At 40.4% G+C, this 27,972-nt stretch overlaps 1 protein-coding gene across 10 annotated transcripts in view; it reads left to right on the forward strand.

Annotated features, from left to right (window-relative positions):
• Positions 1-27,972, forward strand: part of LRRFIP2 (LRR binding FLII interacting protein 2) — a 106,868-nt gene that overhangs the window by 32,619 nt on the left and 46,277 nt on the right. For 6 of the 10 annotated variants that reach the window (XM_042903008.1, XM_042903011.1, XM_042903010.1 and 3 more), the window contains exon 3: positions 5,533-5,619. In XM_042903008.1, the coding sequence (XP_042758942.1) occupies positions 5,533-5,619 (87 nt within the window). Of the gene's footprint in view, positions 1-5,532; positions 5,620-7,189; positions 7,241-12,544; positions 12,602-12,699; positions 12,745-17,024; positions 17,067-18,503; positions 18,570-20,361; positions 20,437-21,994; positions 22,043-22,123; positions 22,169-22,985; positions 23,034-23,498; positions 23,556-26,737; positions 26,807-27,972 lie in introns of all 10 variants that reach the window. The other 4 variants (XM_042903009.1, XM_042903013.1, XM_042903012.1 and 1 more) reach the window with 2 other exon arrangements.

Below are 27,972 nucleotides of genomic sequence, written 5' to 3' on the forward strand. Positions count from 1 at the left end.
CCAGCGTTTAAGGGTGCTGATTTCTCCGCATCTTTGCCAACACTAGTTATTTATTTATTTTTAATTTTACGCATCCTAGTGGGTGTGAAATATCTCAGTGTGGTTTTGATTTGCATTTCCCTAATGGCTAATGATGTTGAGTATCTCTTCATGTGCTTATTGGCCGTTTGTGTATCTTCTTTACAGACATACCTAGTCAAATCCTTTGCCCATTTTATTTATTTAAACATTTTTTTTTTTTTTTACATTTATTTATTTTCTGAGAGACATAGAGCACAAGTTGGGGAGGGACAGAGAGAGAAGGAGACACAGAATCCGAAGCAGGCTTCAGGCTCCGAGCTGTCAGCACACAGCCCGACGCAGGGCTCGAACCCACCAACTGTGAGATCATGACCTGAGCCGAAGTTGGACACTTAACCGACTGAGCCACCCAGGCGCCCCCCCTTAGCCCATTTTAAAATGGAGTTATGTATCTTTTTATTGAATCTCATCTTTTCTTTCTTTCTCTTTCTTTTCTTTCTTTCTTTCTCTTTCTTTCTTTCTTTCTCTTTTCTTTCTTTCTTTCTTTCTTTCTCCTTCTTTTCTTTCTTTCTTTCTTTCTTTCTTTCTTTCTTTCTTTCTTTCTCCTTCTCCTCCTTCTCCTCCTTCTCCTTCTCCTTCTCCTTCTTCTCCTTCTCCTTCTCCTTCTCCTTCTCCTTCTCCTTCTCCTTCTCCTTCTCCTTCTCCTTCTCCTTCTTCTTCTCCTCCTCCTCCTCCCCCTCCTCCTCCTCCTCCTTCTCCTTCTCCTTCTCCTTCTCCTTCTCTTCTCCTTCTCCTTCTCCTTCCAAGTTTTAATCTAAATTTCCACCTTCCTTGATGTGGCCTCTTCTGTCCCTCTAGTTGTGCAGTTGTTATGTTAGTCCTCAGGTTGATTTTATGGGTATTCAGAATGATTTGATAGTATCTAGTTGTGTTCTAGGGTGAAGGTAAGCGTAGGGTCCTCCTACGATGCCACCATCCTGGCTTGCAAACCCACACAATATTTTTACTTTCTTAAATTCCAAAAGAGGATAATACAAAATCTTTTTTTTTTTTAATTTTTTTTTTAACGTTTATTTATTTTTGAGACAGAGACAGAGCATGAACAGGGGAGGGGCAGAGAGAGAGGGAGACACAGAATCGGAAGCAGGCTCCAGGCTCTGAGCCATCAGCCCAGAGGCCGATGCGGGGCTCGAACTCATGGACCGTGAGATCGTGACCTGAGCTGAAGTCGGACGCTTAACCGACTGAGCCACCCAGGCGCCCCACACAATCTTGATGGTAAAGGGAGAGTCTTTAATGTAGAAGGTACTCAAACCATAGTGGTTGGTTCTCAGCTTTTCCTACAAGTTCTTTCTTAGCGGTCACTGTACGATTCTAATTATTACATTGAGTAGTACAGTGAATGTCTTAACACATTTGGAATGTTTCTAAATTAACACAGCCTAAGGCAGTTTTGTTCCAGGGGTGATCGAGTCCCATGATTTTTCCTGCTGTCATTTTCTTTTTCCATTTGCCCCAAGAATTTAGTAGGAAAGGGACTTAAATCTATCCAAATATAGCTTTACTTTTTGTACTATAATTTTCATTGTCCTAAGAAGAATAAATTTCTATACTTATGTGATTGCATATTTCCTTTAATCAGCCTTACTGTGTCTAATATTTGAAAGCAGAACGATCAGAAAAATTTTTAGAAACCTAGTCCATTGACCTGCTTGATTTCACAGGTAACTTGTGAACCCATATTTCCAGTTCCTAAATTTTCTTGTTTATTTTAAAAGTTTGAATCATGGCACTCCCGGGTGGCTCGTTGGTTGAGTGTCTGACTCTTAATTTCGGCTCAGGTCATTATCCCAGGGCTGTGGGATCAAGCCCTGCATTCGACCATATGCCTGTTTAGGATTCTCTCTCTCTCTCTCTCTCTCTCTCTCTCTCTCTCTCTTTCTTTCTCTCTCTCTCTCTCTCTTTCTCCCTCTCCCTCTCCCTCTCCCCCTCCTTCTGCCCCTTCCCTGAATGTGCTCTCTCTTTCTATCTCTCTCTCTCTCTCTCTCAAAAAAAAAAAAGTTTGAGTCATATCAGCTTAAAGACCCTGCAACACTTAAATGATTTAGGCTCCTGAATAATTCTGATTTCATGTCTTATGCTAACTTTAACTTTTTTTTGGTAAAATACATGTAACATAATTTACCATTTTAATCATTAAGTATATAGTTCAGTGTCATTGAGTACATTTACGTTGTTGTCTGACCATCGCTATTATCCATCTTCAGAACTTTTTCATCGTCTTATACTGAAACCCTGTACCCATTAAGTAAAAACTCCCCATTTCTTCCTTCCCTCCAGCCCCTTAGAACCACTGTTCAACTTTCTATCCCCACTGTTCAGTTTTATTCTAGGTACTTCAAATAATTAGAATCACACAACATTTGTACTTCCGTATCTGGCTTATTTCACTTAACATAACGTTTTCAAGATTCATCTATGTTTTAGCATATGTCAAAATGTTCTTCCTTTTAAAAGCTGAATCATATTCTCCCGTATGGATGTAACACATTTCGTTTATTCATCCATTGATGGGCATTGGGTTGTTTCTACTTTTTGGCTGTTATGGATAAGGCTGATTTGAACATTGGCATATAGATCTCTGTTGGACTCTTTGATTTCAGTTCTTTTGTGTATGTACCCAGGTACGGAATGATCGGATCAAATGGTCATTCCATGTTTAACTTTTTTTTTTTTTTTTTTTTACCAACTTTGTTTTAAACTTAATTTTTTGTGATCCTTTATTGTTATGTCCCATTTATTTTCCTTCTCTGAGTGTGTGTTAAGACGAATCTGTACTAACTTTCGTGCAGTATTCAGAGGAGAAAATGCTCGTGTCACTACCTAGAAGTGTCCTGTGTGTGCCTGTAATTTGTCTATTCCATTGGATCGGTACACGTATGCAGTGCAGGCTTTGTCTGCTGGGTTGGAATCTCCTGTAGCTGCTTGCTGTTCCTGCTATCAGTACTGCCTCAGGCATCTGTTAGCAATGTGTAGAAAAATACTAAGATAAAGTCATTTTAAATCCTGTTGACTTTTTTTAAGCTTGCTGTTTAGTGACCTTCAGTACCCTCTCCAAGGGAGGCATATCTGAGTTTGGACAGAGGGTAAGGAACAGGGAAGGGCATTTTTGTGGCTGTGAAGCCCGCGTTCTTTCTGTTACACTGCAGCCAGGTTCCCTGCCCTTTCATTGCAAAAGAAATCCTTATTAGGGAGTAGATTTCAATTATCTGTAATTTAGATTTGGTGAAAGAAAGATAGTGAGCCATTTTAGTATAGATTGTACAGAATGGGCCATAGATCTTGGATGAAATGGGCATTATGGAGAAATTTCTAAGGAAGGCCACAAATACAAAGCTAATAACATGGAAATGACAATCCCAACACATTGCTCTGGCTTTTCTTAAATAAAAAAAAAAAAAGAGGTTTGAAAATTTTCCCTAGAAAAGTGATACTTTGTAATTTAAAAATGTATTTGCGATCTGCTGAAGCATAACTTAGCCTTGAAGTGTTTTTCTATAAAATAACAAACTCTAATAAGAAAGTGGTGTCTATCTAGTCAAAAGGGTAAGGAAGGCAGGAATAGCTTTTTTAAAGATAAGAGGCCAATGAAAAATTCATGTGAGAAGATTAATTGCCCTGGCCGTGTCATTGTTTAAAGCTTGAGGTTGGCAGATTGCAGTTTAGGGTTTTTGTTACCAAAAGGCCAGTTAATCAGACTGGGAAAGTGCCAGAATTGAGGTGGTTGAATAAGTGTTAGCTGTTCAGCTGTCTCCTCTTCTTAGAAGCCTGCTGCGACCGTGCCGGGCAAAACTAATTGTTCTTCCTGCACTCCTTCCTGGAGCGTTGTGTTTCTGCGTCCCTCAGCTGGACTGAAGACTTTGGGGCAGAGATGTCACATCTTCCCCTGCATTCTCAGCACCGAGCACAATAGCTTCCTCACCATAATCTTTTAAATATTGGCCGAGTCTTAGTGTGAGACTCGGGCATAGAAGAAGAAACTGCTGTAGTTATCAGGGGGTGATCCGAATCAGAGTTAGGTAGGATGTGGCCAAGAACAGGGGAAACCACTGCCAGATAGACATCATTGAGAAGATTTTTACGTTTCATGTGGTAGGTCACGCTGTTTCCCTGTGTCATTTCCTCGGTGCTTTGGTCCATGGCCTGACATTCTTCTGTTTATTTAGCAGACGTTGATTGAGACGCGGAAGTTGTGGGAGTGACAGAAGTGTGTAACTTTGATACAGTGTCGTAGAGCCACAGTAGAGACGTTTGTATGTAGATGGAATGGGGAAAAGCTTCATAACGGGTCACGTTTTAGCCGAAGAGGAGAGGGGATCCCTCTCGCCAGGCAGACAGTGCGTGAAGAGAGGCTTAATGGGACGCACTGGAGTCTGGGATGGAGCAAGGAGGCCTGCAGCTGGTGCACGTGGGACAAGTCCTGGGACATAAGGGCGAGATCTGACTGAGAGGAATTATACCTGTGCTGGGCCCCCCCTCCCCTCCCTTCCCCTCCCCGTCTTTGTGCTAATCTGTGGAATTTTGTTTTAGCCATAAGGGAGGGGGAGCCAGTGGTGGATTTTATACAGCTTAATGACATGATCAGAAATGTGTTTTGAAAGGCAGATTGACAGTCCCGTCACCACGTAGAAGATGAATTATAGGGTAGCTTCTGGAGGCAGGTAGATGGGTTTGAAGGCATGGCGGTTGCAGTGTTCGAGCAAGAGATGAGTTCCTATTGTATGATGTCCCCGGTAGGAAATTTCCAAAATAGGCAAATCCACAGAGACAGAAAGTAGGGTTGGTGGTTTCTAGGAGCTGGGAGGAGGAGGATGGAGGGGTGCCTGTAACGGGCATTTTTGGGGTGAGGAAAATATCCTGGAATCAGACAGTAGTGATGATCATCGTGCAACCTTGTGACTGTACTGCTGAAAACCACCAAATTGTAGAGTTGTAGGTGGTGAATTCGATGGCATGTGACTCACATACGAGTTTAAAGGGAGGGAGATGTGAAGAGCTCCCCAGTCGGTCAGAAACAGCATAAGGAAGGCTGAGTTGGGGTGCGAGAAACCCAGCGGTAGAGGATTGGCAGTGCTTGGAGACTGGATATTGGCAATGCCCAAGATGAAATAGAGACTGCTTCTGAAGCTTCTAATTTGTAGGAGTGAATTGATAGGGAAAGAAATTCTGGAAAAGGCAAGTTTGCAGAGACGTAAGAAGACGTTTAATGAGTTGTGTGAAATGTTTGAATCAAAGCGAGCACTTAAAAGGAAAGGCCCAGATCGCAGGAGAGACTAGGGGGCAGAACAGAGACACGAGTGCGCGGGAGCGGAGTGAGGCAGCTGATAGAGAGGGTATCTCTTCCCCCCGCACCCCCTTTGAATGGTCATGTCCCATCTGCCCCTTAACCTCAAAGCTGGTGGAGGTCAGTGTTGTTTGTAAATGAAGCTGAATCTTTCTATTACTTTTCAGGCAGAGGCAAGGCTGGCAGCCAAACGGGCTGCTCGGGCAGAAGCGAGAGACATACGCATGAGAGAACTGGAGCGACAACAGAAAGAGGTAATTTGGGGGTGATCCTCGTTTCCTCATTTCATGCCAGTGTCAAAGAAATCAATACTTGGCTGGTTTCCTTTCCTTTCCTTTCCTTTCCTTTCCTTTCCTTTCCTTTCCTTTCCTTTCCTTCCTTCCTTCCTTCCTTCCTTCCTCCCTCCCCCTCTCCTCCCCTCCCTTTTCTTTCTTTCTTTCTTTCTTTCTTTCTTTCTTTCTTTCCTTCTTTCCTTCTTCTTTTTCTCTTTCTTTCCTTTTCTTTCTTTCTTTCTTTCTTTCTTTCTTTCTCCTTTCCTTTCCCTTTCTTTCTCTTTCTTTCTTTCTTTCTTTCTTTCTTTCTTTCTTTCTTTCTTTCCAGAGTTATTTATTTATTTATTTATTTATTTATTTATTTATTTATTGGCTAGTTTCCTTCTGATGGAGTATATCTGATTCATGTTGAAACACTGGGAATAGTTTGACCTGATGTGTGTATTTTAACAAGCCATTCTGTGTCAGCAAATTAAATGCAATCTTCCTTTAAATAATAACAGCAGACACCTATACAGCTCTTGCTATGTACATTGTAATAAGTTGTTACGGTATGAAAAGTGCTTTACTTATATCAGGGAGAATCAGCTTAGAGGAGACAAAGTTATTTACTATAGTCTTAATTGTCCTAGAGTTTTGGTTAATTGTATAATGATATCTACATAGTAAAACACTGTGAAGTCATTCAACCTTGTAGTTGTTAAGCATATTTAATAATGGAGGAAGGTATTCACGTAAGAAAATTTAAAAAAAAAACAAAAACAAACCCAGCTGTAAGACTGACTGGTAGGACTTCCATCGTGTGTTACAAAAACTAGTATCCATATATAGGGTCAAAAACTACTAGAAAGAAATGATTACTATCAATACTTTGGTTTGTCATTGGTGGAATTGATTGGTTTTGTTTTCTTCTTAATGCTTTTCTATAGTTCATAAATTTGAATATACCTTTATCAGAAAGAAAACCAAAAAAAAAAAAAAATTCATAGAAATTGGGCTTCTTTAAAATGAAACAAATATTCTTTTTTTTTTTTTTTAGTCCTTCCATTCTGAGATTGACTGGCTCTGAAAATTCACATAAAAAATACTTTGGATGCCATATTGGTGTAAAGGGGAAAACACCTGCAGAGTAGTATTCAACACTTTATTTTGATATTGATGGTGGATCTTCCGCTAATGGTTTACAGAGGACTGTGTAGACTTTATTCACAAACTCAAAAACAGTTGATACATATGCTGCTTTTAACTTCATATATACTTTCAAATATTGAATGCAGGTCTTGGCTTAAGATGAAAATGTTGCAGTGCATTATAGGAAATTATAGGGAGATGGTTACTAAGCATAAGTTCCATTTCCTCTCAACTACAGAGGGCCGTATATCTCTTCCTTATTGAACACAGTTAACTTCGTGATTTTCTGTATTTTGAACGTGTAGCTTATGTCGAGCTAATGATCACTGCCCCTCAGGGAAGATGTATATGATTGATTGAAGACTTTTGAGAGCATGCCGTATGTTGGAAACTTCAGTTTATGAAACTTTTGTATTTGTAGCACTGTCATTATTCCTTTGACCGGAAATGGGGACAGATTCACAAGTGGCTGGTAGGCCAGGATTGCCTGTCCGCATGTTGTGATCGGTTGCTGAAATAACACAGTCTTGAAGTAAAACATTGACTAATCGTTTGCCAAGTAGGAGTGTTTGGCATGTTTGAACCTAAAGGTCAGAGAGAGTCTCTTCTGGCTGTAGTGGACCAAACGTGTACTTAGAGTCCACCTATTTTCTCTCGTAGTCTAGCCTCACACTTGTGTCATGAGTGCTCTTGACCAAGGAAGACTGAGTAAATGGATGTGTTTTCTTCTCTGTGTTTGTTTGTTCTTGTCTCCCTCAAATTCGCCCTTCCTTCTTTACTCCTCTCCTTCCCGCCTCCTCTCCCCGCTATCTCCTTCCCTCTCCCCCTTTCTTTCTCTTTTTTTTAAAAAACACTAGGCAGAAATGTCCTCATTGAGAGATGGTGGCCCAAGTCATTCTTTAATTTTCTGTGGAAATTACTCTTATGTTTTCAGTTCTCTCGGCTCCTTTTGGAGTCTTCTCTACCACCGTTCCCAATGTTTTAGTCACAGGAGCAAATTGCGAACCAGTAGAATATTCGTACTTAGGAAGCATTCCTAAATTTGAGCTTTTTTCAGTGTTGTAACTTCCCCAGATGTCTCCTCCTGCAGAGCTTCTTAACCCAGGACGTGAACAGGCTTGGGAGAGGAGCAGGAAGCCTGAAAACCTGCAGAGTGTTGAATACATGGATATTTTTAATGAAATGTCCACAGGTGTTAACGATCACCAGATTCTCAAGGGAATCTTTGACCCCTAAAGGGTTAGGAACCACTAATTGCTGTTAAACAAGACATTTTTATAAGCAAATTCCTTCTGTAGCGGTATTTTGAAGTACATCTGGAATTAAAATATTTATGACTGTATTGATCTACAGATTTGAAACTTTATCACACTTCTCATGATATTTTAGAAAGGAGAGAAAGATGATGTTTGGTTACTTAAAATTAAGTGAGTTCTCATGTATGTGTTTCTTACTTTCGAATGGAATCTGCCCTTGTTACTAAAGCTAGCCTAATTGGTTTTATTTAAAGTGTCTTCTGCATGAAACTGGGTTATCTTACTGATAATGCATTAGGAACATTTTGTGTGACTCAAGGACATCACTTTTGCTTGCAAATTTTCCATGGAAATATTAGCTTAATTTTTTAAAATTACATATTATAATTCTAAAATTAAATTGTCTGATTTTATTAGGGCAGACCGACAAACACATGAAAGAAGAAAAACCTATATTAAAAGTCTAATATTTGATTCTTATATTCAAAGGCCGTGAAGATAAACATTTTTTTTTTTTTTTTATCTCTGTGAAATGTGTGCAGTTCAGGCAGTGAATGCACTAGATTGTCACAGAAGGGGAAGTGTTTTTGGGTTTGGAGGCTTAGAATGTAAATGGTGACTAACTCAAGTCCTGAATGATAGCTGGGACTCGCAGAGGACATGGGGTTTAGTTTCAGAGGGGAACAGTGATCACTTAACCCCTTCGGACACTTGCTTTTACTCTTTTCAAACTAATTTTTCCTTTCACTTCTCACCTTAGCTCTGTCTCTCTGACTGCTTTCTGTTTGTGAACCTACAGAAGTTGGCATGTAATAGTCACAATATAAAATATAAAGAATAATAAATGTATAATAAACCAAACATATACAAAAAGTAGGATTGTCTGTTATCAGAAGGAAAAATCCTCCCGTGTTAGAAATTTCTCCTAAGTTTAACACTGTGTGTGTGTGTGTGTGTGTGTGTGTGTGTGTGTGTGTGTGTGCGTGCGCGCGCGTGTGATGTTGGGAAGTGAACAGGGAAAGCGAGGGCACGGGGCTCAGGAAGGAGCTAACTCTGAGCACGCCTCCGTATGCCAGCGCTGTGTGAGTGCTTTCACATATGTCAGCATTTCGCACGATAGGAGAGGTACCACCATCTCCATTTTCTGGGTCGGGTGACGAAGGATTGGTGAAGTCAGCAACTTGCTCAGCCCCTGGCAGAGCCAGAATTCAAGGGTTGGGGAGAGCACCACGTCTGCCAGTGGGTTGGGAGGTGAAAGGACCGAGCTGAAAGGGCCTCGGTCTTTGTGGGCCTCCAGATAGTCCTAGCGCGTGGCCAGGGCTTCCGTTTGTAAACTGGGCGTCCCCATCAGGAGCATGTTGGTGACCTGGAAGAGAACGTGCCATTTCTGAGGTTTCCTAATTTGAAACTGAGGGAGCGGCTCTAGCCTTGACTTAAATATTACTTGTTGACAGAGAACATGGCCAGGTGTCCTCACGGGGTTGTGGTCTTCTTTCTTAATAAAATCACTTCACCCCCTCATCAGGTGAACTTTGAAAAACAGGCTACATTTCATTTCCACTAATTTAATTTAAATGTATCAAAACGATTTTCCAGAAAGCCTTGAACAAATATATATGCATCTTTGCAGGCATTGCCCTATTTTTGCCACCTTGGATCCTTTATGCTACTAAGGACTTCCAGGACGATAAAAATGGATTGTTTCCCAGATGGTGGAAGAGAAGGATAGTCAGCCCTGTAGTTGGTACATAGAAACACAGGGTGCCGAATTTTTTTTTCTCTTGGCCCCTGGTGCTATTAATTCAGGAAAAGCCAATTGACAATTTAAAATACTATTCTAGAAATATGGGAGAAGTGAAGCTGGTTGTTCTTCCAGAGAAGGAGAAATCTCTCAGTAAAAGCCAGACTACCTGGCCATTTTCTTTATGCTCTTATTATATGATCAGTGTGAATTTAGCCAGGAAAGGATGGTCTCTTTATGGTTCAGTGTTCTACTGAGTCAGAATATCCGAATGCTAGTCCCAGCTTTCTGTCTTTGTAGATTCCTACTTAATCTTTTTGAGTTGTGATTTCCTTTACTTTAAAACGAAGGGATCAGACTATATAATCTCTCAGGACCTTTCTAGCACTTAAAAGTAATTCTAGGGTTGGTGCTAGGGTCTTTTATATAAGGGTTTCCTTCTCTTTCATATTTGCCACTGTGCAGAAGTATTCAAAGTCAATAATTTACAACAACCTAAATGCCTGCCTTTTTATACAAAAGCAGTGCTACATGGCAGCCTCTTAAAATATGTGCTTTGTGTCTTTTTTGATGTAATAAAAATCTGCTTAAGCTTGCCTTACTATTTATACAGTCACCACTAGCCATATGTGGATAATTAGATTAAAAATAAAAACTTCATTCATCAGTTGCACTTCTAGCATTTCAGGTGGTCAGTAGCCACATGTGGCCAGTGGCTAGCATATTAGCACAAAGAGAACGTTTCCATTTTTATCACAAAGTTCTGGTGGACAGGGCTGGCTTAAGGGGTAGTTTATGACTGGAATAAACTATATTCTCTCACTTTATATTAACTGGCCTGTATGGGTTTACATGTTATTCTGTAGTCTTCTAAGGTCTTTTTAGGCCATTTTTTCCCAAATGGGATTAGAAAGAAAGGCTGTGTAAGGTATTTTTATTAAGAATTATTTTTATAGTAGTATAATTAAAAATAAATATGAATTCATCTGTCTTTACTGCATCTCTCATCGGCTGTGCTATTTTTAGAGGTAGGTTTTTAAAAAGTGCTCTTGTGTGGCAGGTGGAATGAAAATAAAGGGTAAAGAAAGGGAAGCAAAAGTAATATAAAAACAGGGAGGGGGACAAAACATAAGAGACTCTGAAATATAGAGAACAAACAGAAGGTTGCTGGGGAGTTGTGGGGGGGGGGGCGCGCTAAATGGGCATTAAGGAATCTACTCCTGAAATCATTGTTGGACTATATGCTAACTAACTTGGATGGAAATTAAAAAATAAATAAATTATATTAAAAAAAAAAAAAGAGTAAAGGGAAGATTGAACATTAAACTATGTATGTTGCCCTGGTACCCCAAAGAAGACTGGGAAGGGGCATGCTTGTGTAGTACAAGGTTCTTTAAAGCTAACTAGCCCAGAACTGGTTACCACTTAATAAACTGTACCTACTCTTCTGGGTTTATGCACATGCCCCACAAAACTTTTGGGTTTATAATCTGATAATCAAGGGAAGGGAAGAAACTTGCTTGTCTTCTTGCAGATTGCGTGTGTCTATTATATAAGAAAAATGTAAATCAGTGGTGAACTCCCGGAAGTTCAGAACACCCTGTTGGATATTGAATCATTGAATCATACTGGTGCTTACAAGCAGACTTCTTAACAGATTTGGTCACATGCATTAATGTACAAGGCAGATGACAACCAGGAGGTTTTTTTGAAGGAGACCGAAAGCTCATGACCGAAATACGGCATTGTGGTGTGTCTGTTGAGTTACTGTTTCTGTATTTGAAATGAATGCTCAGACATAGCAACATCTGTGTGTTCTGTGTAATGATCGTGCTGCAGTGCCATGTGTTGAAGTATTGATTCATTTCGGAAAAGACAATGTTAATTAGCTCTGAACCCAGTTGGACAGCTGTGTGTAGATTCTTAGTCAATGCAAATTACTTTAACACTTTGGACTTTGAAATTCTGAAAGATCAGAAGTTCCTTACTGTTTCAGTTGATTAGATTCTAGGACTAGTCATTTGATTTCACAGACGCAGGCAGGGCTTAATGCTCCAGTGCTAATAGCTGACTGTGGAAAAGTTTAGAATTGCATTTGGATTTAATCAGCTGTTAGGCTGTGGTCATGGTTGTTGTTTTGCTTTGCTTTGCTTTGCTTTGTTTTTACCGTCTTCATAAAGCATGACTCTTGAGATAACTTTACCAACTCTAAAATATTTATTTAGTTTCTTCTAATTAAAAGTAGCTTTTCATGTTAACAACGCACATTTCGTTATTCTTTTCTGAGTGGTGCAAGAAAACAGGAAGAAATTCTTTTCTGTGAGCACAGAATTATGACCCAGATTTTTTTAGGTCCTTAAACTATCTCTGTATTAAACATTTCTTCCTGCCTTGCATAAATGAACATTCACAATGAGAAAAAAAAATAGATAAAAGTCTACTTTTAATGCTGAATTCAATTTGTTCGTTAAGTACACTTGCTTATTTTTATCTTGGTATACTGTGCTCTTATGGTCATATATAGATTACATTCTACAAGTGGTCAGACATACATACACTTATTAAAATAAAAACATTTCCAAGATGATTTCTACTTTCTTTTTGCCCGAAGCATGTGCCTGCTCCAAACCCAGCTGCTGAAGCTGAGCTGTCCACACCTGCCTGCTATGAGAAGGATGCTGCTGTGCTCTTACCTTAACCGACTGTTCTTTGCTCAGTTGCTGTGATAGACAAGCCTCCGTTCAGCGATTAACTCTCCATGTGCTTTCTCCTTTCCCAGGAAGATTCCGAAAGGGCCCGGTATTCCCACCGGTCCAGTCATCGTCGACCTCCTCTGGTTTGTAATTACCGATAAGCTTGCCCCTGATACTTTTCCTCATTGCCTTCATGCAGTCACCCTCACACTTATGCTCTGTTTGTTTCTCTTCTTATCAGGGAGTTGAGGATGCACTGTCCATTCGAAGTCTTGGCAGCCACAGGGTTGGTATTTTAAGTTGTTTGCGCTGTGATAGCAGCTTCTGCGTGTGAGCCTTCTGCAGCATTGTTGCCCGAATAATCTGACAGCGTTCATATAGTCCTTTGCCTTTAAAAAAAGAAAAAAGAAAATATTGGCAAAGTCCTTTCATTGGCAAGTGATACTTTCTCTAAATCATTGCTATAATCAATCTAAATCAATTCTAAAATCATGAATATTTTAATCTATTAACATATATATTTACTATTTTTCTATAAAAGGACCTTTGATTCTGGAAAATTATCACAAAATAGTAAGGTTGACTTCTATGGGATGACATCTGTGTGGTTCAACTTGCAAATTTTCCTACTTTCATATTTTTTTTAAAAAAGCAGTTTATTAAATGGGTTAATTGCTTTGAGGCTTGGTTGACTAATTATAGTTTTATTACATACAAAAATTGAGCTACTGATTTGAAAAATTCCCTGCTTAATCATATTTATAGTAATTACCGTACTTCCACATTTTGATTAACAGTTTGTGGTGTATGCTTCAGCTTCTTAGCACACGTTGCTGTAAATCAAGATAAATGGGAGTTTGTTCATTAAAGGCTTGTATGTTGTGTCAAGACACAGATCTCTTTTTAGACGATTGTGCTTTAAACCTTAAAGCAATGCTTTTAATTTATGTATTGGTAAGATTGTATGTGTGTTATATGTAGGTTTTTCATCAGTCAAATGATCTTTCATGTTGAGGTCTATATTGGTTAACTTTCCCTAAGTCTAGTTTTCTTCCTATCTTGTGTAATATATAAAAGTACACTATAATAACCCAAGTATGATCTGGTATACTAGACACTGATGTGTTTACAGTTCTTAAATGGTCCTTTCCTCTGGTTATGTTCTTACTGGTAGATGTAATCTACTGTCTTTTTACAGTAAGTTAGTAGACTTGTTTTTGAATCAAATAGTTTTGTTAATTGCAAAAGTTTAGATTTATGAGAATATTAACAAGCTTTCACAGTAATCTAATCAGCAGCTTAAGAATGATTTTACCGGAGAACCATTTTTTAAAGATAATAAATTCATCCTGCTTCTCCCTGGAGATACTTTTTTTCCCTTTAGACACTTAGGAAAGAATCATACAGGGAGTTAGTCAACAAAAGCTTAAAAGTTGAGTGTCGGGGGCTTTGAAAATCATCTCTCCCCACTTTTTAAAAATTTATGGCTTTTTTCTTTGCTTTCCATTATAATGTTCATAGTGTGAAGTTTCACACAGTTATTATCATCAAGCTGGTTATTTAAATTTCTATGTGGTCTCAGGCAAACTTGACTATATATTAGTTATATTTGTTTATTCGAACAGTAAAACCATCTAAGTTTGACCTAATTTAGGAACCTTTAAAACAAATCTTCAAATAAGCACAACAGAAATTAAACGTGCAGTTAAACTAATAAGGAATTGATTACCCTGAGTGTCTATAAAGTAATAATGAGGATTTTCTTACTATGGAAATTATATAATTAAATAACTTGAAGATAAAAGTAGATCTTCACAGTATTTTATTTCACTGTGGTAACTATGAAAATTTCCTATTATGGTATAATTTGGGAGTTTTGGTATTTCTTTGTCAGTTATTAAAGAAATTTTTTTAATGTTTATTTTTGAGAGAGACCGAGTGCGAGTGGGGGAGGGGCAGAGAGCGAGGACAACACAGAATCCAAAGGAAGCAGACTCCAGGCTCTGAGATACCAGCACAGAGCTTGACGCGGGGCTCAAACTCACGAGAACTCACGAAACTGTGAGATCATGACCTGAGCCGAAATCGGATGCTCAACCGACGGAGCTACCCAGGCACCCCCGTCAGTTATTGTGTAAAATTTTTCTTTTAAAACTTGTATTTGATGTGTGAAAACTAGCGGTACCTGGATGTGAGGGCAGATATAGTTAAGGTTTTCTGCCCCATTCTTAGGACTTTGATCTTTCATTTTTGTCCAATTAACTTTCAGTACTTTTTGTGACAAATGGCCCTCCAGAAGGTATTTGGGCTGGAAATGGTGTTCTTGCTAGAGACATTCTATATAAAAATAAAAAGAGCAAAGACAGTTCAGAACTGAGAATGGTTGGTTTGGGGGAAAGAGGATGAAATCAAAGCCCTGAGCTTAGAATTTAAAGTCTGTTTCTTTAAAAAACAATCTCCCTTTAAAAAACATCTTACAAATGCTCGGTCACTGCTTTTTATACTGAAATACAAGAAGACTGTAAAGTAGACGTCCAAAATTAGAAAGCTGAGGTGAGCTTGAACTAGAGCAGTAGGGCTACATGGCAGGTTCTTATTGGTGCCGATTTTTACTGTTACAAATATTAGTTCCTATTTAATTATCAATAGCCTTAGTCTAATTTTAATGGATTTGCTTTTAATATGCTTGCGATTTGTGTTTTGTCATTTACTACTACACTGTTTAATTCCATGGAAGAGCCCATCGAAGGACATGACTGGAACACACTGGAGCAGAGCCAGTTCACCCAAAAGGAAAGACATCGTGGTGTGCAGTTCAGAAACTGTGCAGTGTTCATGCTGTGCATCCACTGCTGACTTGGAGAGTTTTGTGGGCTTGAGTAATAGGTGTATGTTCTGATGGAGATTGTCACTTGCTGAGCTTTGTTTCCACAACTTGTTTGCTGTGTTTCTTTTAATTTTATTTCAAGTGAAGACTTTCAGGTAACTGTCTGTGAGAGAAAGAAAAAAATTTAATAGACCATAATAGCATTTTGGAAATGTGTTAGCTAGAGTCCTTCAGTGTCTTCAGTTCTCCCTCCTTTGATGAGTCATTTGTTTCTAAACAACATAAATGCCAATTGGCAGGTACTGAGGGATTCTTTTCATCTGCCCAGTTGTTTTAGTAGCAGTTGGAGTGCCTACTTACGGCTATCTTAGCAGTTAGATTCAACGGTTTTTTAAAAAGAAACAGCTGAACTCTGCATTACGTTGTGGGAAAGGAAAATCGAAACAGGTCAATTTCAATTCAACTTGTTAAATCCTGTTTAAATCCTATGCCTCTGTAAAATGCCATTGGTGCCACAGAGAGGATCAGAGAACAGAAGACATGCCCGTTTTCTTCAGTGAACTGATCTGGTTGGGAGGGTGGAATAGTTTATATGCAAGAATGTGTGGCTTGAGTGATACGTACTTTAGTGATGGTATTTTCTTTTAAACAAAAAAGATACTTTGTTGACTGAGAAAAGACCCAAGTGAAATTTCTATAGAGAAGGAACTTTACTTTCCGGGAAATGTCACTCACCAGACAGAGACATTTTATCATTGCACATAATTTACCAAATGCACACCTTTAGGCGTTTAAAAAATTTTTGGATAAACAGATTTTTTTTTTTTTGCATATGTAATAACACTCTTTATTTCTTGCCTCTTCTGGGTAAGATTGCTTAAAAGGTATAAGCTAGAATGCTTAAAAAACAAAATTAGGAAACCAGAAATCTCAGTAGTTACTATTTTATTGAGTTTCTTGGATTTGAAATGTACTGTTACGCCTATTATCTTATTTTCTTAGAGACTGTACATGAAGTGTGGTTTTTCTGGTCTTACCATAAGTTTTCCGTATTTTTCCTTTATTTATATTTTTAACGTATGTATGTATACTGTGCATTCCGCACTTTGCTCGGACTAAGTTTCCAGTTTTGTCCAGTGTTTTCAGTTTTTAGTTTAGTCGAGAAGGGCAGTTTTTCACCTGTTTGTCCACAGGCAGCTCCAAGGGAACTTCTTCCTACACTTTGACGCTGCATTTGTTTTTTTGTAAGCCTGATTATATTACATGCTCTCGCTTCATTATTCATGCCTTGCTTTTGTCACGTTTTAAACAATGGGAAATGATGGTAATGGTCACAATAATAAAAAGTAAAACCTCTTTTAACTTCAGAATGCTTAATTCCTGCATTTAAAGGCTTCCTTGGGATGTTTCATGCTCTAGTGTACTGAGATCGAATCGTCTCACCATTACCGATGATGAATTCTGTGTCTGAAAGAGAACATGTGGTTTTACATGTACATACAGTTTAGCAATAACTTACACTAGGAAAGTGTGGGTGAGGGGAGGAATATTTTTTAATCCGCATGTAACAACGTTTGCGTATAATTTGGGGCTTTTAATAGTGCTGGATCTTTTTTAAATTAAGTTTTTATTTAAATTCCAGTTAGTTTGGATTTTTAATCTATGCAAATGTTGCTTTTTCCTCTTTATATTTCTGATTTTGGAACTGCAACCAACTGTCACCTTTCTCTGAAATCCAGTATGATGCTCTCAAGGATAGATCATCAAGACTTTCATCATTAGTATGTAGTGCATGATTTTGTGTTAAATGTAGAGTTTTACTTTATAAATGCCTAATGATGCTAATCATAGATTATGACTAACTTTCACAGGTTTGTTATTATGTTTTGGGGAAAGAATATGGCCAACAATACAATCGTGGCATAATTTAATATTTGAATCATTTTTCTTTTAGAATTTCAGGATCAGATAAAAATGATTTACTTCCCTATTTAGGACTAAGATTGGTAGTAACTTCTTTTTTTAGAGTGATAAACCACCCAGCTGACACATGTGCGTTGCCCAGAAGACATGTTTCTGGCAGTGTTTGATGCTCACTGAACTATAGACCCTGCTGTGTTTCGCGTTTATGTGTGTGTCCCAACCCAGCAGGTGTGAAGTTACTAAACAGGAAACAGCCAGCAGTGGGAGATGATGCCTGAAACATCAGTTATGTTCGCTTCTATTTGCTTGATTTGGTTCGTTTTTTTATGTGTGTCATCTTAGCCAAGGAAGTATAGTTATAGCATGTTTTCCTTGGGTTATGTCAGTAGATTGCCTGAGTTTCTAGATTGTATAGTCATCTCTTAAAATGTTCAGGGTAACGTATACATGGAAGGTTATGCATATTCAAAAAAGGAAAGTGAGTGGACAGATTCAGGATCGAGCTCTGTGTGTGTCAGATGGTTGGCCTGGAGCAGACTAGTGATAGCTAGGACGCTTCTGCCCGCACCTCCTCGTTTCACATGAGCCGTGCATAGCTGTACTGGGTTTCTTGTCTCCCCATTGACCTGTATAGTAGTATTTCTGTCCTTTATTCCCTCGTATACACTTGCTCTGCACACCTGGGAGAAGTTATGTATTGAGACGGTCTGTCTTCCTAGGACCTGCGTGTAAGGCCGTTGTCTGGTAATGCTCTTGCTACAAGGGACAATCCATTCCATGTTGGCTGTTTTCTTCCTGAGCAGCGCGTGCTGTGGGACGACTAACTTGGGTCAAGGGTGCATTCTTGGGCAAAGCAATGTCCTGTTCTTTCTCTCTTGTTTTGGTTGATCCCAAAGGATTGCCCTTTGGCTCTTAGCTGAGGACAACCTAGAAGGAGGTGGACCCTCTTGTCACCCATGTCTTTATGAAGAAGATAGAAGGACTCAAATAAAGGGTGGGGAGAACATCCCCACAGATCCCCTGCCTGGCTCTGAGTCGTAATTGCATCTTTTTTAGCTGGTTACACATGGAGCCGATGGCACGGGGAGCGGGGAGTGCAGATGCGTAGAGGTGCTGGAGATCTTAGCTAGTCGAGGGCAGTGAATCATTTACTAACAGCTGGGAAGTAGATTGCATGGGGACTACTCTGTATCTCATGCATCTTTCTGTGTCTAATTTTAAAACAGATTTTGTGAAGTGATTGTTAAAACTTCACCATATGATCATTAAGGTTAACTTCCAATGTTTGTTTCCAGAATCATTCTTACAGTCACTCTTACGGAATGAAGAAGAGGTCTTCTGGTTCTCGTAAAGACCCACTGGTTAGTTGTGTTCTCTCTCATGTCCCACTATCTTGCGCTGCTGTAAAATTCACGGATTACTTTTAGGGAACTTGAGAATTATGATTGCAACTTCGGTGTGCCTTAGGCGTTATTGCAATCTGATACCATACTGAAACATTATATTTAAAAGTAATTTTGTTTTCACTTACAGGATTTACTATCAAGTTAATACAAGAAGTTCCTTAACCACCTGTTTTCATTTATGAACTGTCTTTTGGCATATACTTCAAGAATACGCTTAGTGAGATTTTTATCCTTTTTTTTTTTTTTTTTTTTTTTTTTTTAAACATTTATTTATTTTTGAGAGACAGAGAGGGACAGAATGCAAGCCGTGGAGGGTCAGAGAGAGACGGAGACACAGGATCTGGAGCAGGCTCCGGGCTCTGAGCTGTCAGCACAGAGCCTGATGCGGGGCTTGAACTCACGGACTGTGAGATCGTGACCTGAGCCGAAGTCAGATGCTCAACTGACTGAGCCACCCAGGCGCCCCTATCCTTATTTTAGAAATTTGAATTGATTTAGTTGTGGTAGTATCGGCAATGCCAAACTCACAAATAGGTTTCATTCTGAGAGTTTGTAGGTTAAACTTTGGGAACGTGGAATGAGTTTTCTGGTAGAAACAATGAAGTTTGTGTTAGCAGAGTTCCCATGCTGTCTTGCAGAGAACTCTTTAACCTACAATGCCGTGAAGCCACAGAACCAACAACAGTGCTCCATTGCAGCCACTTCCAGCCACTCTGCTAGAAAAAGCGTGTCCAGAATGCCCGTTTGGGGTGCGAGGAACACCTCTTCCTGTTAGGCTGCCACAGTACTGGCAGGAAGATCAGTCCCAAGCTCCCCTGCTAACTAGTTCTGTGGACAGGGCTCTGATATTTGGTGGGGTGAGAGAGGGTCGGTGGGCTTTGGCACAGAGGACACAGGACAGAATGTGATGGAGAGGACATTTGTGAGAGGTGGGGGCTGAAGCATTGGGAGCTCTGGGGAGAGGTGAGTCCTGGTGCCTTGTTGAGGGCGTGGTACAGGGAGGCAAGGCCTGGAGTGGCAGGGGGGCGGTGGGAGGAGGGGTGCCCCCCGACTGCAGGGGGATTCGGTCAGGGATTGCTTACATTTCTTCAACTTCTAGTAAAGAAGATGGCTGGATAAATTAGAAAGGGAATTTTGTAGATGATTTTCTCTTTGTGAAGCAACCACAGTCTGTAAAATGGGTTATTTTGTGCAGTGTATTGAAAATGAACTTGCCATGGAGGTTTTAGGCCAAACCTCTTCAGTAAACACGTGCACTCCATCTTTGGTAACGTAATTTGATCAGTTCATTTTGACAAATAATGGGATTAGGAGAAGTTTGGAAAGAAAAAAGACTTTAATATTTTCTGTGACATTGCCAAATGGAATTATAATTGGTAATTACTAAATGGTAATTATAATGGTAATTATAAATGGCAGTTACTCAGTTGTCCTGGATTTTTCAAGGATGTCACTAAATGTGACATGAGAATAAATCACTTATCATTTCTGTTTCATTTTGACTGAGGGTTTATGCTCATGTTTTTAAAGTAAAAAAGTTAGTAGTGACTTGGTTTGAAAACAGTTAACCTTTAGTATTAGTCTTTTTTTGGAGACTTGAGATAATTATTATTGTAACTTTTACTTAATGCAATTCAGTGCTTTAAAGTCACTGTTTTGGAGGAGAGGGGTTTGGCAGTATCGGAGTCTGCCTTTGTGCATTGGCAACGTTTAACCTAAGAAAAGTGTTTAATTTTACTTTCTGCAGAGTGGCCTCTACTTTGACCAGAGAAACTATAGCAGTCTGAGACATAGCAAACCCACCTCTGCCTACTACACTCGGGTTCGTCTCAAGCTTTTTGGCTTCGTGTGTTTTATTATCCAACTTTAACACATTTCTAACCCTCGATTTTGCCTTTTGACTAGTTAGAACTAATCTGTGAACGGCTGTGTGTCCCCTGGTTTGTGGTAACTGTATTCATATAGTCTGTGTGAGTGTATCTTCACACACTGGGAACTATTGAATCACCGTTGTTGTAAGTGAGTACCATTTTCTTCCCATTTTTTAAAGTGAAAAAACTTAACATATAAAAAAGTTCAAAGAATTGTATAGTGACCATCCATGTGCCTACTACCTAGAGTCTACAATCAATATTTTGCTCCGTTTCCTTTATCATATTATTGTCTGCCTGTCTGTCCATCCATTGATCCATCTTTTTACCGGGGGGGGGAGGGATGTATTTCAGAATAACTTGTAGGCATCAGTACACATCATGGTGGATGTCTTTCTAATAAAAGCTTACATGTAAAGATTTAAACTGTAAATGGGATGAGAAGAATATAATTATTTGTTTAATGTTAGAACTCTTATTTTTTTTTTTGGCATTTGGCACATCAGTAAATTTAAAAGACATTCCATACATGGTGCATAGTACATTTAAAATAATTCATCTGTCGAAGCCTGCGCACACAGCTTACTCTTATTTGCCCTGTCTGATGGGCTTGGGAAAAGGAACTGAAAATTGTATTTTCAAATGATGTCAGAAAAAAGAAAGATTTAATTCCATTTGAGAGTGCTGTGCCTTGTCGGTGCTTTGGCTTTGTTGTGACCACTACAGTTTATCTGATTAAACGAAGGCACTTGGTCCACGGCTCGTTTTGAAAGACTGGCTTTCTCATCCATTTGGAAAACAGTGTTTATAGTGATGGCTTGGAGCTCATTTACCTGGTTCCTCAGCAGTCGGGCTAAGCCCATCAGGGGTCTGCTGTGAGACCACAGAATGCCCCAGGAACTACTGGCGACCTGCGTGTGGCCACCATCCTCCACAGACCCTGTGCCGTGACCCCCTTTCCTGGAGTGTTTTCTTGGGCTGCCACACTACTCTCCTGACGTTACTGTTGAAAGCCCAGTAGGACTTAAACCCATTTATGGAAAACTATTCCAGGTGTTTTTGTTACTTATCCCTTAAGATGGGTACTCAAAGATTTTTTTTTAACATTGATTCGTTTTTGAGAGGAGAGAGAGAGTGGGAGAGCAAGAGAGCACAAGCAGGGGCAGGGCAGAGAGAGAGGGAGACGCAGAATCCGAAGCAGGCTCCAGGCTCCGAGCCCAAAGTGCAGAGCCCGATGCGGGGCTCGAACTCGTGAACCGTGAGATCATGACCTGAGCCAGCCGAAGTCAGAGGCTCAACCAACTGAGTGAGCCACCCGGGCGCCCACAAAAAGATTTCTAATGACTAATTTTTTTCCACTTGTGTGTTCCTTAACTGCCTTAAGCACTCAGGAATTGCTAATAAATTATGCAGTATAGAATAAACGTGACTTCTGCTTTCGTGTTGGAGAGACCAGTTCTTTTGTTTTGCTCAGTTACCTTGTTCCGTTTTGCTTTTGTTTCTTAACAGTCTTCTTCCCTGTGTAGTGACCCTCTGGCGACATCAAGGAGTAACAGGGTTAGTACTTTCTGAGAAGTGTGTTGCCTTCATCGCTACCAGTTGCTTTTCTTTGGGTGAGATCGTGCACTTTTTTCATAGGCCTCCTCCACCGCAGATTCTGGTCTGCTGAGAAGTACCAGTCTGGTTCGTATTGCTCTCTTCCAGTGCGTGTACCCCCGGGGAGCCCCTGTCATGGCGCTGACTCTGGCTTGACGGCTTTCCTCCACGACAGTCAGGGACACATGGCTTTGATGCTGTGTGTCCTGCAGGATGTGCTGCCTGTGCTTAACGTGCAAAACTTTATGGTGGTAGAAAGGCCCCTGGTTTCCAGACACGGCTGGCTGTCGGTAGGCCCTTGCTTAGGATTGGTTCCTGTGGAGAAGGCCGACCTGCACGGGCCCCACTTCACTTGTGTCCTTTTGTGAGATGGCTGCCCATGCACAGCGGCCATGTCTTTCTTTGGGACAGCTGTGGCCTTGGCCACATTAATACCAGGCTCTAATAAAGCAAGCTGACTAGAAAGCGGAAGCCATCGCTCTGTGTAACGTGCGACTTGTGAGCCGGTTGCTTTCGAGCTGCTGCTTGTTTGCCGGGGCCTGTTCTCGTAGACCGGCACCTTAGGGCTCCGTAGTTTCGTTTCATTGTGCCGGTGGGCGAAATGCTTTCTGTCCCTCGCTTTCCTTTTCTGCTCGGAGAATAAGTTCGTAAGTGTTCCTTCTCCTAGCTTCGTAACACAATGATGGGAGGAAATACTGTAACTAAGGGCGCTATTTAAACGAAGCGTGAGCTTGAGGTTTTAATGGGATCGATGCGGGGCTTCACGCGTATCAGTGGGTGTTCTCGCCTGAGATACCACTCTTTGACGCTCTTTTGGAACTGAGTACTGCAAAGACGTTGTGACATTTTCCAAACAACTTGGATGCTGAATAAATAGATAAATGGCATTTTCTCTGTTCTGTAGGTGTCGTTGTATGACGGCGGATTATATAACCCTTACGGGTCTCGAACTGTAAGTCCAGCCGGAGGGAGGTGGTGACGAGGGTGATGTGCAGGTGGGCACAGTTCCCTTACAAAGGGAAAGTCACTTCATCTGACCTGCAGTGGCTCTGTAAGCAGCGACCCGTGAGCTAGCCAATCGTGACTCTCCCCCAAGCCGTGAGCAAGTGCCTGCCGGAAATCATGGCTCAAAGTCTGAAGGGAACGTAGGCAGAGGAACCTCTTTTCCTGCTCACTAGTCCCGCAGAAAGAGGATGAGAGCAGTGCTCCTCCGGGCATCCCCTTCCCCTTCTCAGCCTCCTGCCGAGCGATGCCGGGTCTGAAGGGTTGTGGGGGAGGCAGGGTTCCAGACAGGGAGTAGCCAGCACCTTCCCTCTGGGAGCCAGCAGCCACTTAGGGTCCAGGGTCCTTAATGTATTCCCAGCAGGAAAGGGAGCTGGCCATTACTGTTAAACCTTTCTTCTTGGAAACTTTATAGCCATCCGAATACAGTTCCTACTCCTCAAGAACGAGTTCGGCCCGAAGCAGTCCTGTGGTGAGCTGTCTGGTCTCTTTGCATGCTGTATAGACACTTGGGGTTGTTTAATTAACCTGTACTCACAGTTCAGAAGACTGAGGATGTGTGTTTCACTCTTGTGCGTGGATTATCATGGGCTGTCAGAGCACAAACTCAGGTGTACTAATTTGTCCTAATTGGTGGTTTCTGTATGAATGTGGCTTTGTACATAATTTCTTAAATGAGTCTGGAACCAATGCCATTAAAGTTTAAAAAATGTTGTACTGTCATTTATGTGAACTTCTTGTCTTGTTAGTGGTGATAATTCAAAAGATGGGGTTGATCATCCTGAATTTCTCCCCTCCCTCCGTTTCTGCTTCCTGCGTTGAGCCATTTCACTTGCCTGCCAGCACTTCAGGGATCAGTGTTGTGAAAGGAGAAGGAGTAAAACAAGCCAGCTTCTAAAAATTGTTACATAAAAGACAAAACTGGGACAGTTCTAATCACCTAATCTTTCTGGAATATTAAAACATTTTTTATTTTATTAAAAAAATTTTTTTTAAATCTTTATTTATTTTTGAGAGAGAGAGACAGAGAGACAGAGAGACAGAGAGACAGAGTCAGAGTGCAAGTCAGGGAGGAACAGAGAGAGGCAGACACAGAATCCAAAGCAGGCTCCAGGCTCCGAGCTGTCAGCACAGAGCCCGACACGGGGCTCGAACTCACAAACTGTGAGACCATGAAGTCGGACGCTTAACTGACTGAGCCACCCAGGCACCCCAAAACATTTTTTAAACATTTTTAAAGTTATAAAAGTGGTATTAGCTTAAGGAAAGTCCAAATTAAAAATCCCTTGATGCTTTCCCCCATTTCTCTTCCCCCAAATGCAGGCTCTGTCCTCGTATATCCTTTCAGAGATACGTTAATGCGTACACGAGTGTCCTTTATTTGACCAGTATGTATATGTATACAGATTGTGCCTCAGCTTGTTTTCTTTACTTAAAGTCTCTTTTTTGTATCCATACGTAAAGATTTATTCCATTCTTTTTTTGACATTTAAAATATTTTTTGGAAATGTTAATTTTTTAAGACAGAGAGCGAGAGTGCATCGTGTGTGAGCACAAGCAGGGGAGGGGCAGAGAGAAGGAGAGAGAGAGAGAATCCTAAGCAGGCTCTGCGCTGTCAGTCCAGTGCAGGGCTCAGACTCACAAACTGTGAGATCATGACCTGAGCTGACATCAAGAGTTGCGTGCCCACCCCGCTGAGCCACCCAGGCACCCTTGACATTTAAAAGATTTTTAAAAAGTAAACTATGTTCCTTTTTCTACTGAATGCTTTTTGGAGATAGTTTTTTTTTTTTTTTTGTCAGCACTTTCTTTTTAATGGCAATCTATTGTTTCATTAGTGCATGAATTGTACATTTCTTTTTGAGGATTTCTTGGATATATTTTATGTTTTGGTCCGGGTACTGCTTTTCTTTTTTGTTTTTAAATTGAAGTATAGTTGGCGTCCAGTGTTACATTACTTTCCGGTTTGCAACACAGTAATTGGACGAGGCTATCCATTCTGTGTTTGCCACAATGCATCTGTCACTGTTCAACACTGTTACAGTTCCATTGTCTGTATTCTCTATGCTGTAGCTTTTATCCTTGTGATTTAGTCATCACATAACTGGAAGTTTGTATTTCCCACTCCCCTACCCATGGACATTTAGGGTTGCCAAAGTTTTGTTACTAAACACTTGCATAGTGGACTTGCTTACACAAGTATATTTTTGTGTACATATGAGTAGATCTCATACCAGGTAAATTGCTAATCCTAACATGATAGGGGTCAAAGAGTATATACATTAAAATTATGATGTACGTTGCCGTATTGCCCACCAAGAAGACCGTACTAATTTATTTTTCCAGTGGCAAAGGATGACTTTAAGAACTACCTTGTTATTCTTGACAATGTCAAAATCGGAGAAGTTACTTTTTTAAAAAAAATGTTTATTTTTGAGAGAGAGAAAGAGAACACGCAAGCACACGAGTAGGGGAGGGGCAGAGAGAAAGGGCGTCAGAGGATCCTAAGCAGGCTCTGTGCTGACAGCAGAGAGCCCAGTGTGGGGCTTGAACTCACGAACCATGAGATCATGACCTGAGCCAAAGTCGGATGCTTAAGTGACTGAGCCACCCAGGCGTGCTGGAGAAATTATTAAAGCAGTTTCTTAACGTTCGATACAGATTGTTTTTGTGGAATGGAGTAAGTGGACTACGTAGGTTTTCTTTTATATGTGTGTTTGACTCTGTTCTCCTGCCATTTCCAAGTGGCACTTCTCAAGAATTCTGCTCCTTTACTTAACGAAAATGTGCACAGGAATGTTTAAGGAGATAAAGGTTTTTTGATAGAAGTGGGGAGTTTACTTTTACCTTACTCCATAATAAAATTCCACTTGGCAATTCTTGGGCCTGGTAGCATTTTTAATGTACCAACGTAATGACCCCTTGCCAACAAAATTATGGTAATGTATTTTCAGTCAAGCATAGAATCTTGTCCTTGTGTGCTAGCTACATGCTATTTCATTTGGACGTTGGGTTCAGAGTTATTATCTTAGTGATGCCAGAATGGTTCCTCAGTGATGTCAGAATGGAGGTAGCCTTCGCCTGTGGAAGAGGAGTCTTCTAGGGCTGGTGAATAGGAAGAAAACTATAGGGTGATGTTAGAAACAGCTCCACTCATTGCATAGGAATGAATAAAGGAAACTAAGAATCATCATTTCAGTGTCCTTGCTGGTAGGCGATTCTTTGACTTACATCATTTCCCCAGAAGATATTCGTATATTTTCTCTCCCAAACTGAAACGTCAAGTACGCTTACTGACCCCGGACGGGATCCCAAGGGGCCTGGGGGTTTAAAAAGCATGAAACCCTAGCGGCTTCTGGTTGGTCTGTTGATACCCCAGCCCCTCACTCCTGTCCTCTTTTCTTCTGTAACTTAAATGAAAGATAAAGTAGCCTTTTATTCTGTGTGCTCTTTGGAAGCATCTGTTGGTTTTTAGGGATAGTTTATTACACCTTGAAGTCCCTTTTCTGTCTGATGGTGCATGATACACGGTGCCATTAGATGCTCACGTATGGTATTTGCATGCTTCTCGAAACCTCACCTAACGTGCTTACGGTCAGGTGAGACCTGCAGTGAAATCGCCTCGTTTTCATTATCTGCTTTTACCGTCCATAGTTTACCGACGATGGCAGTGCAAGCGTCGGGTCTTCTGGTCGTGCCAGTCACGGGCCAAGGGACAGTGTGGTGAGCGTGGTTTGCATGCAGACACATACAATGAGTTTTAAACTTGCACCAGTGTATGATCACGCGAAATCTGTCGGGAAGTGAGATTTGCATTTGGCAAAATGAGCATTTTCCTCAGCTTTCGCTTATGTGAATAATTTGCCTTCAGAAATGTGTTCCCGCGACTGCGTGTTCTCTGGGGGCTGTGGAAACTTTCATTAGTAACTTGCCTGCTCACACCCCTAACGTGCTAGTCTTTGCCTATTTGAAAGTTTTTCACTTTCTATACTTTGTTGCTATTTCATTCACATGCATTTATGTGCACAGTTCACCACAAACAAGTTGCTCAAGCAAAATTAATGCTCCGCTCTGTGTAAAACTCATAACTATGGATTACAAATCATGTTGCCATCAGTTGCTTTCTTCGCTGTGTATTTAAGATGTATTGTTTATTGTTTACATATCTTTTAAGACCTGTGAGCTTTTTAAGAGTTGTTGATGGCAAAACTTAAAAATTCTGGTCTTAGAATTCAACTAGCTTAATAATTGTAGAGGCAGCAAATAGCTGGGTTAGACTATACAAATTAAATAATTTCAGATTATTCTTTTTGATGAAGCTGGAAGTTTTACAGAGAGCTGACGGCATTTTTGCGACATATAAGAATTGATTTGAAAGTTACATTGGTAAGGATGGGATGTCAGCTTAGAGCTAGAAAAAAGAACCATGTTTTGTGAAAGATTGTAATAGATGTGAAGTTTCCTTAGAGAAGAGGAACACCAAATGTTTGTGAGATTTCTTGCCAAGAATGCAGTGATCTAATGAAGGCAGTTGTGGTCCATTGGCGAGCCCGTTAGAGCTCATACTCATAGCTGAAGGAGAAAAAACAAGCCAGGCCACCTGAAAGCCCCTGGGAGAGCGATGGAGTTGAAAGGGCAGGGACTTTAAAGTCACGATGCCTGGCTTTGAGCCACTTCCACAACCTCTTAGTTGTGTTAATTGCAGTTTATTTGCAGTGGGGATGTTAGTGACTGTCTTTGTGGGAGGGCTTAATATATGCATTAAATGAATTAGTATGTGGAAAATACCTACCGCAATTCGGAGACGGTAGGAACCGGTAAAATATTAGGTATGTGTAAATCTAAGTTGTATTACTATTAGTGTGAATAAAAATACTGTTGCTTGACTG

The sequence above is a fragment of the Panthera leo genome, chromosome C2 (genome assembly GCF_018350215.1).
Source record: "Panthera leo isolate Ple1 chromosome C2, P.leo_Ple1_pat1.1, whole genome shotgun sequence".
NCBI classification, from domain to species: Eukaryota; Metazoa; Chordata; class Mammalia; order Carnivora; family Felidae; genus Panthera; species Panthera leo.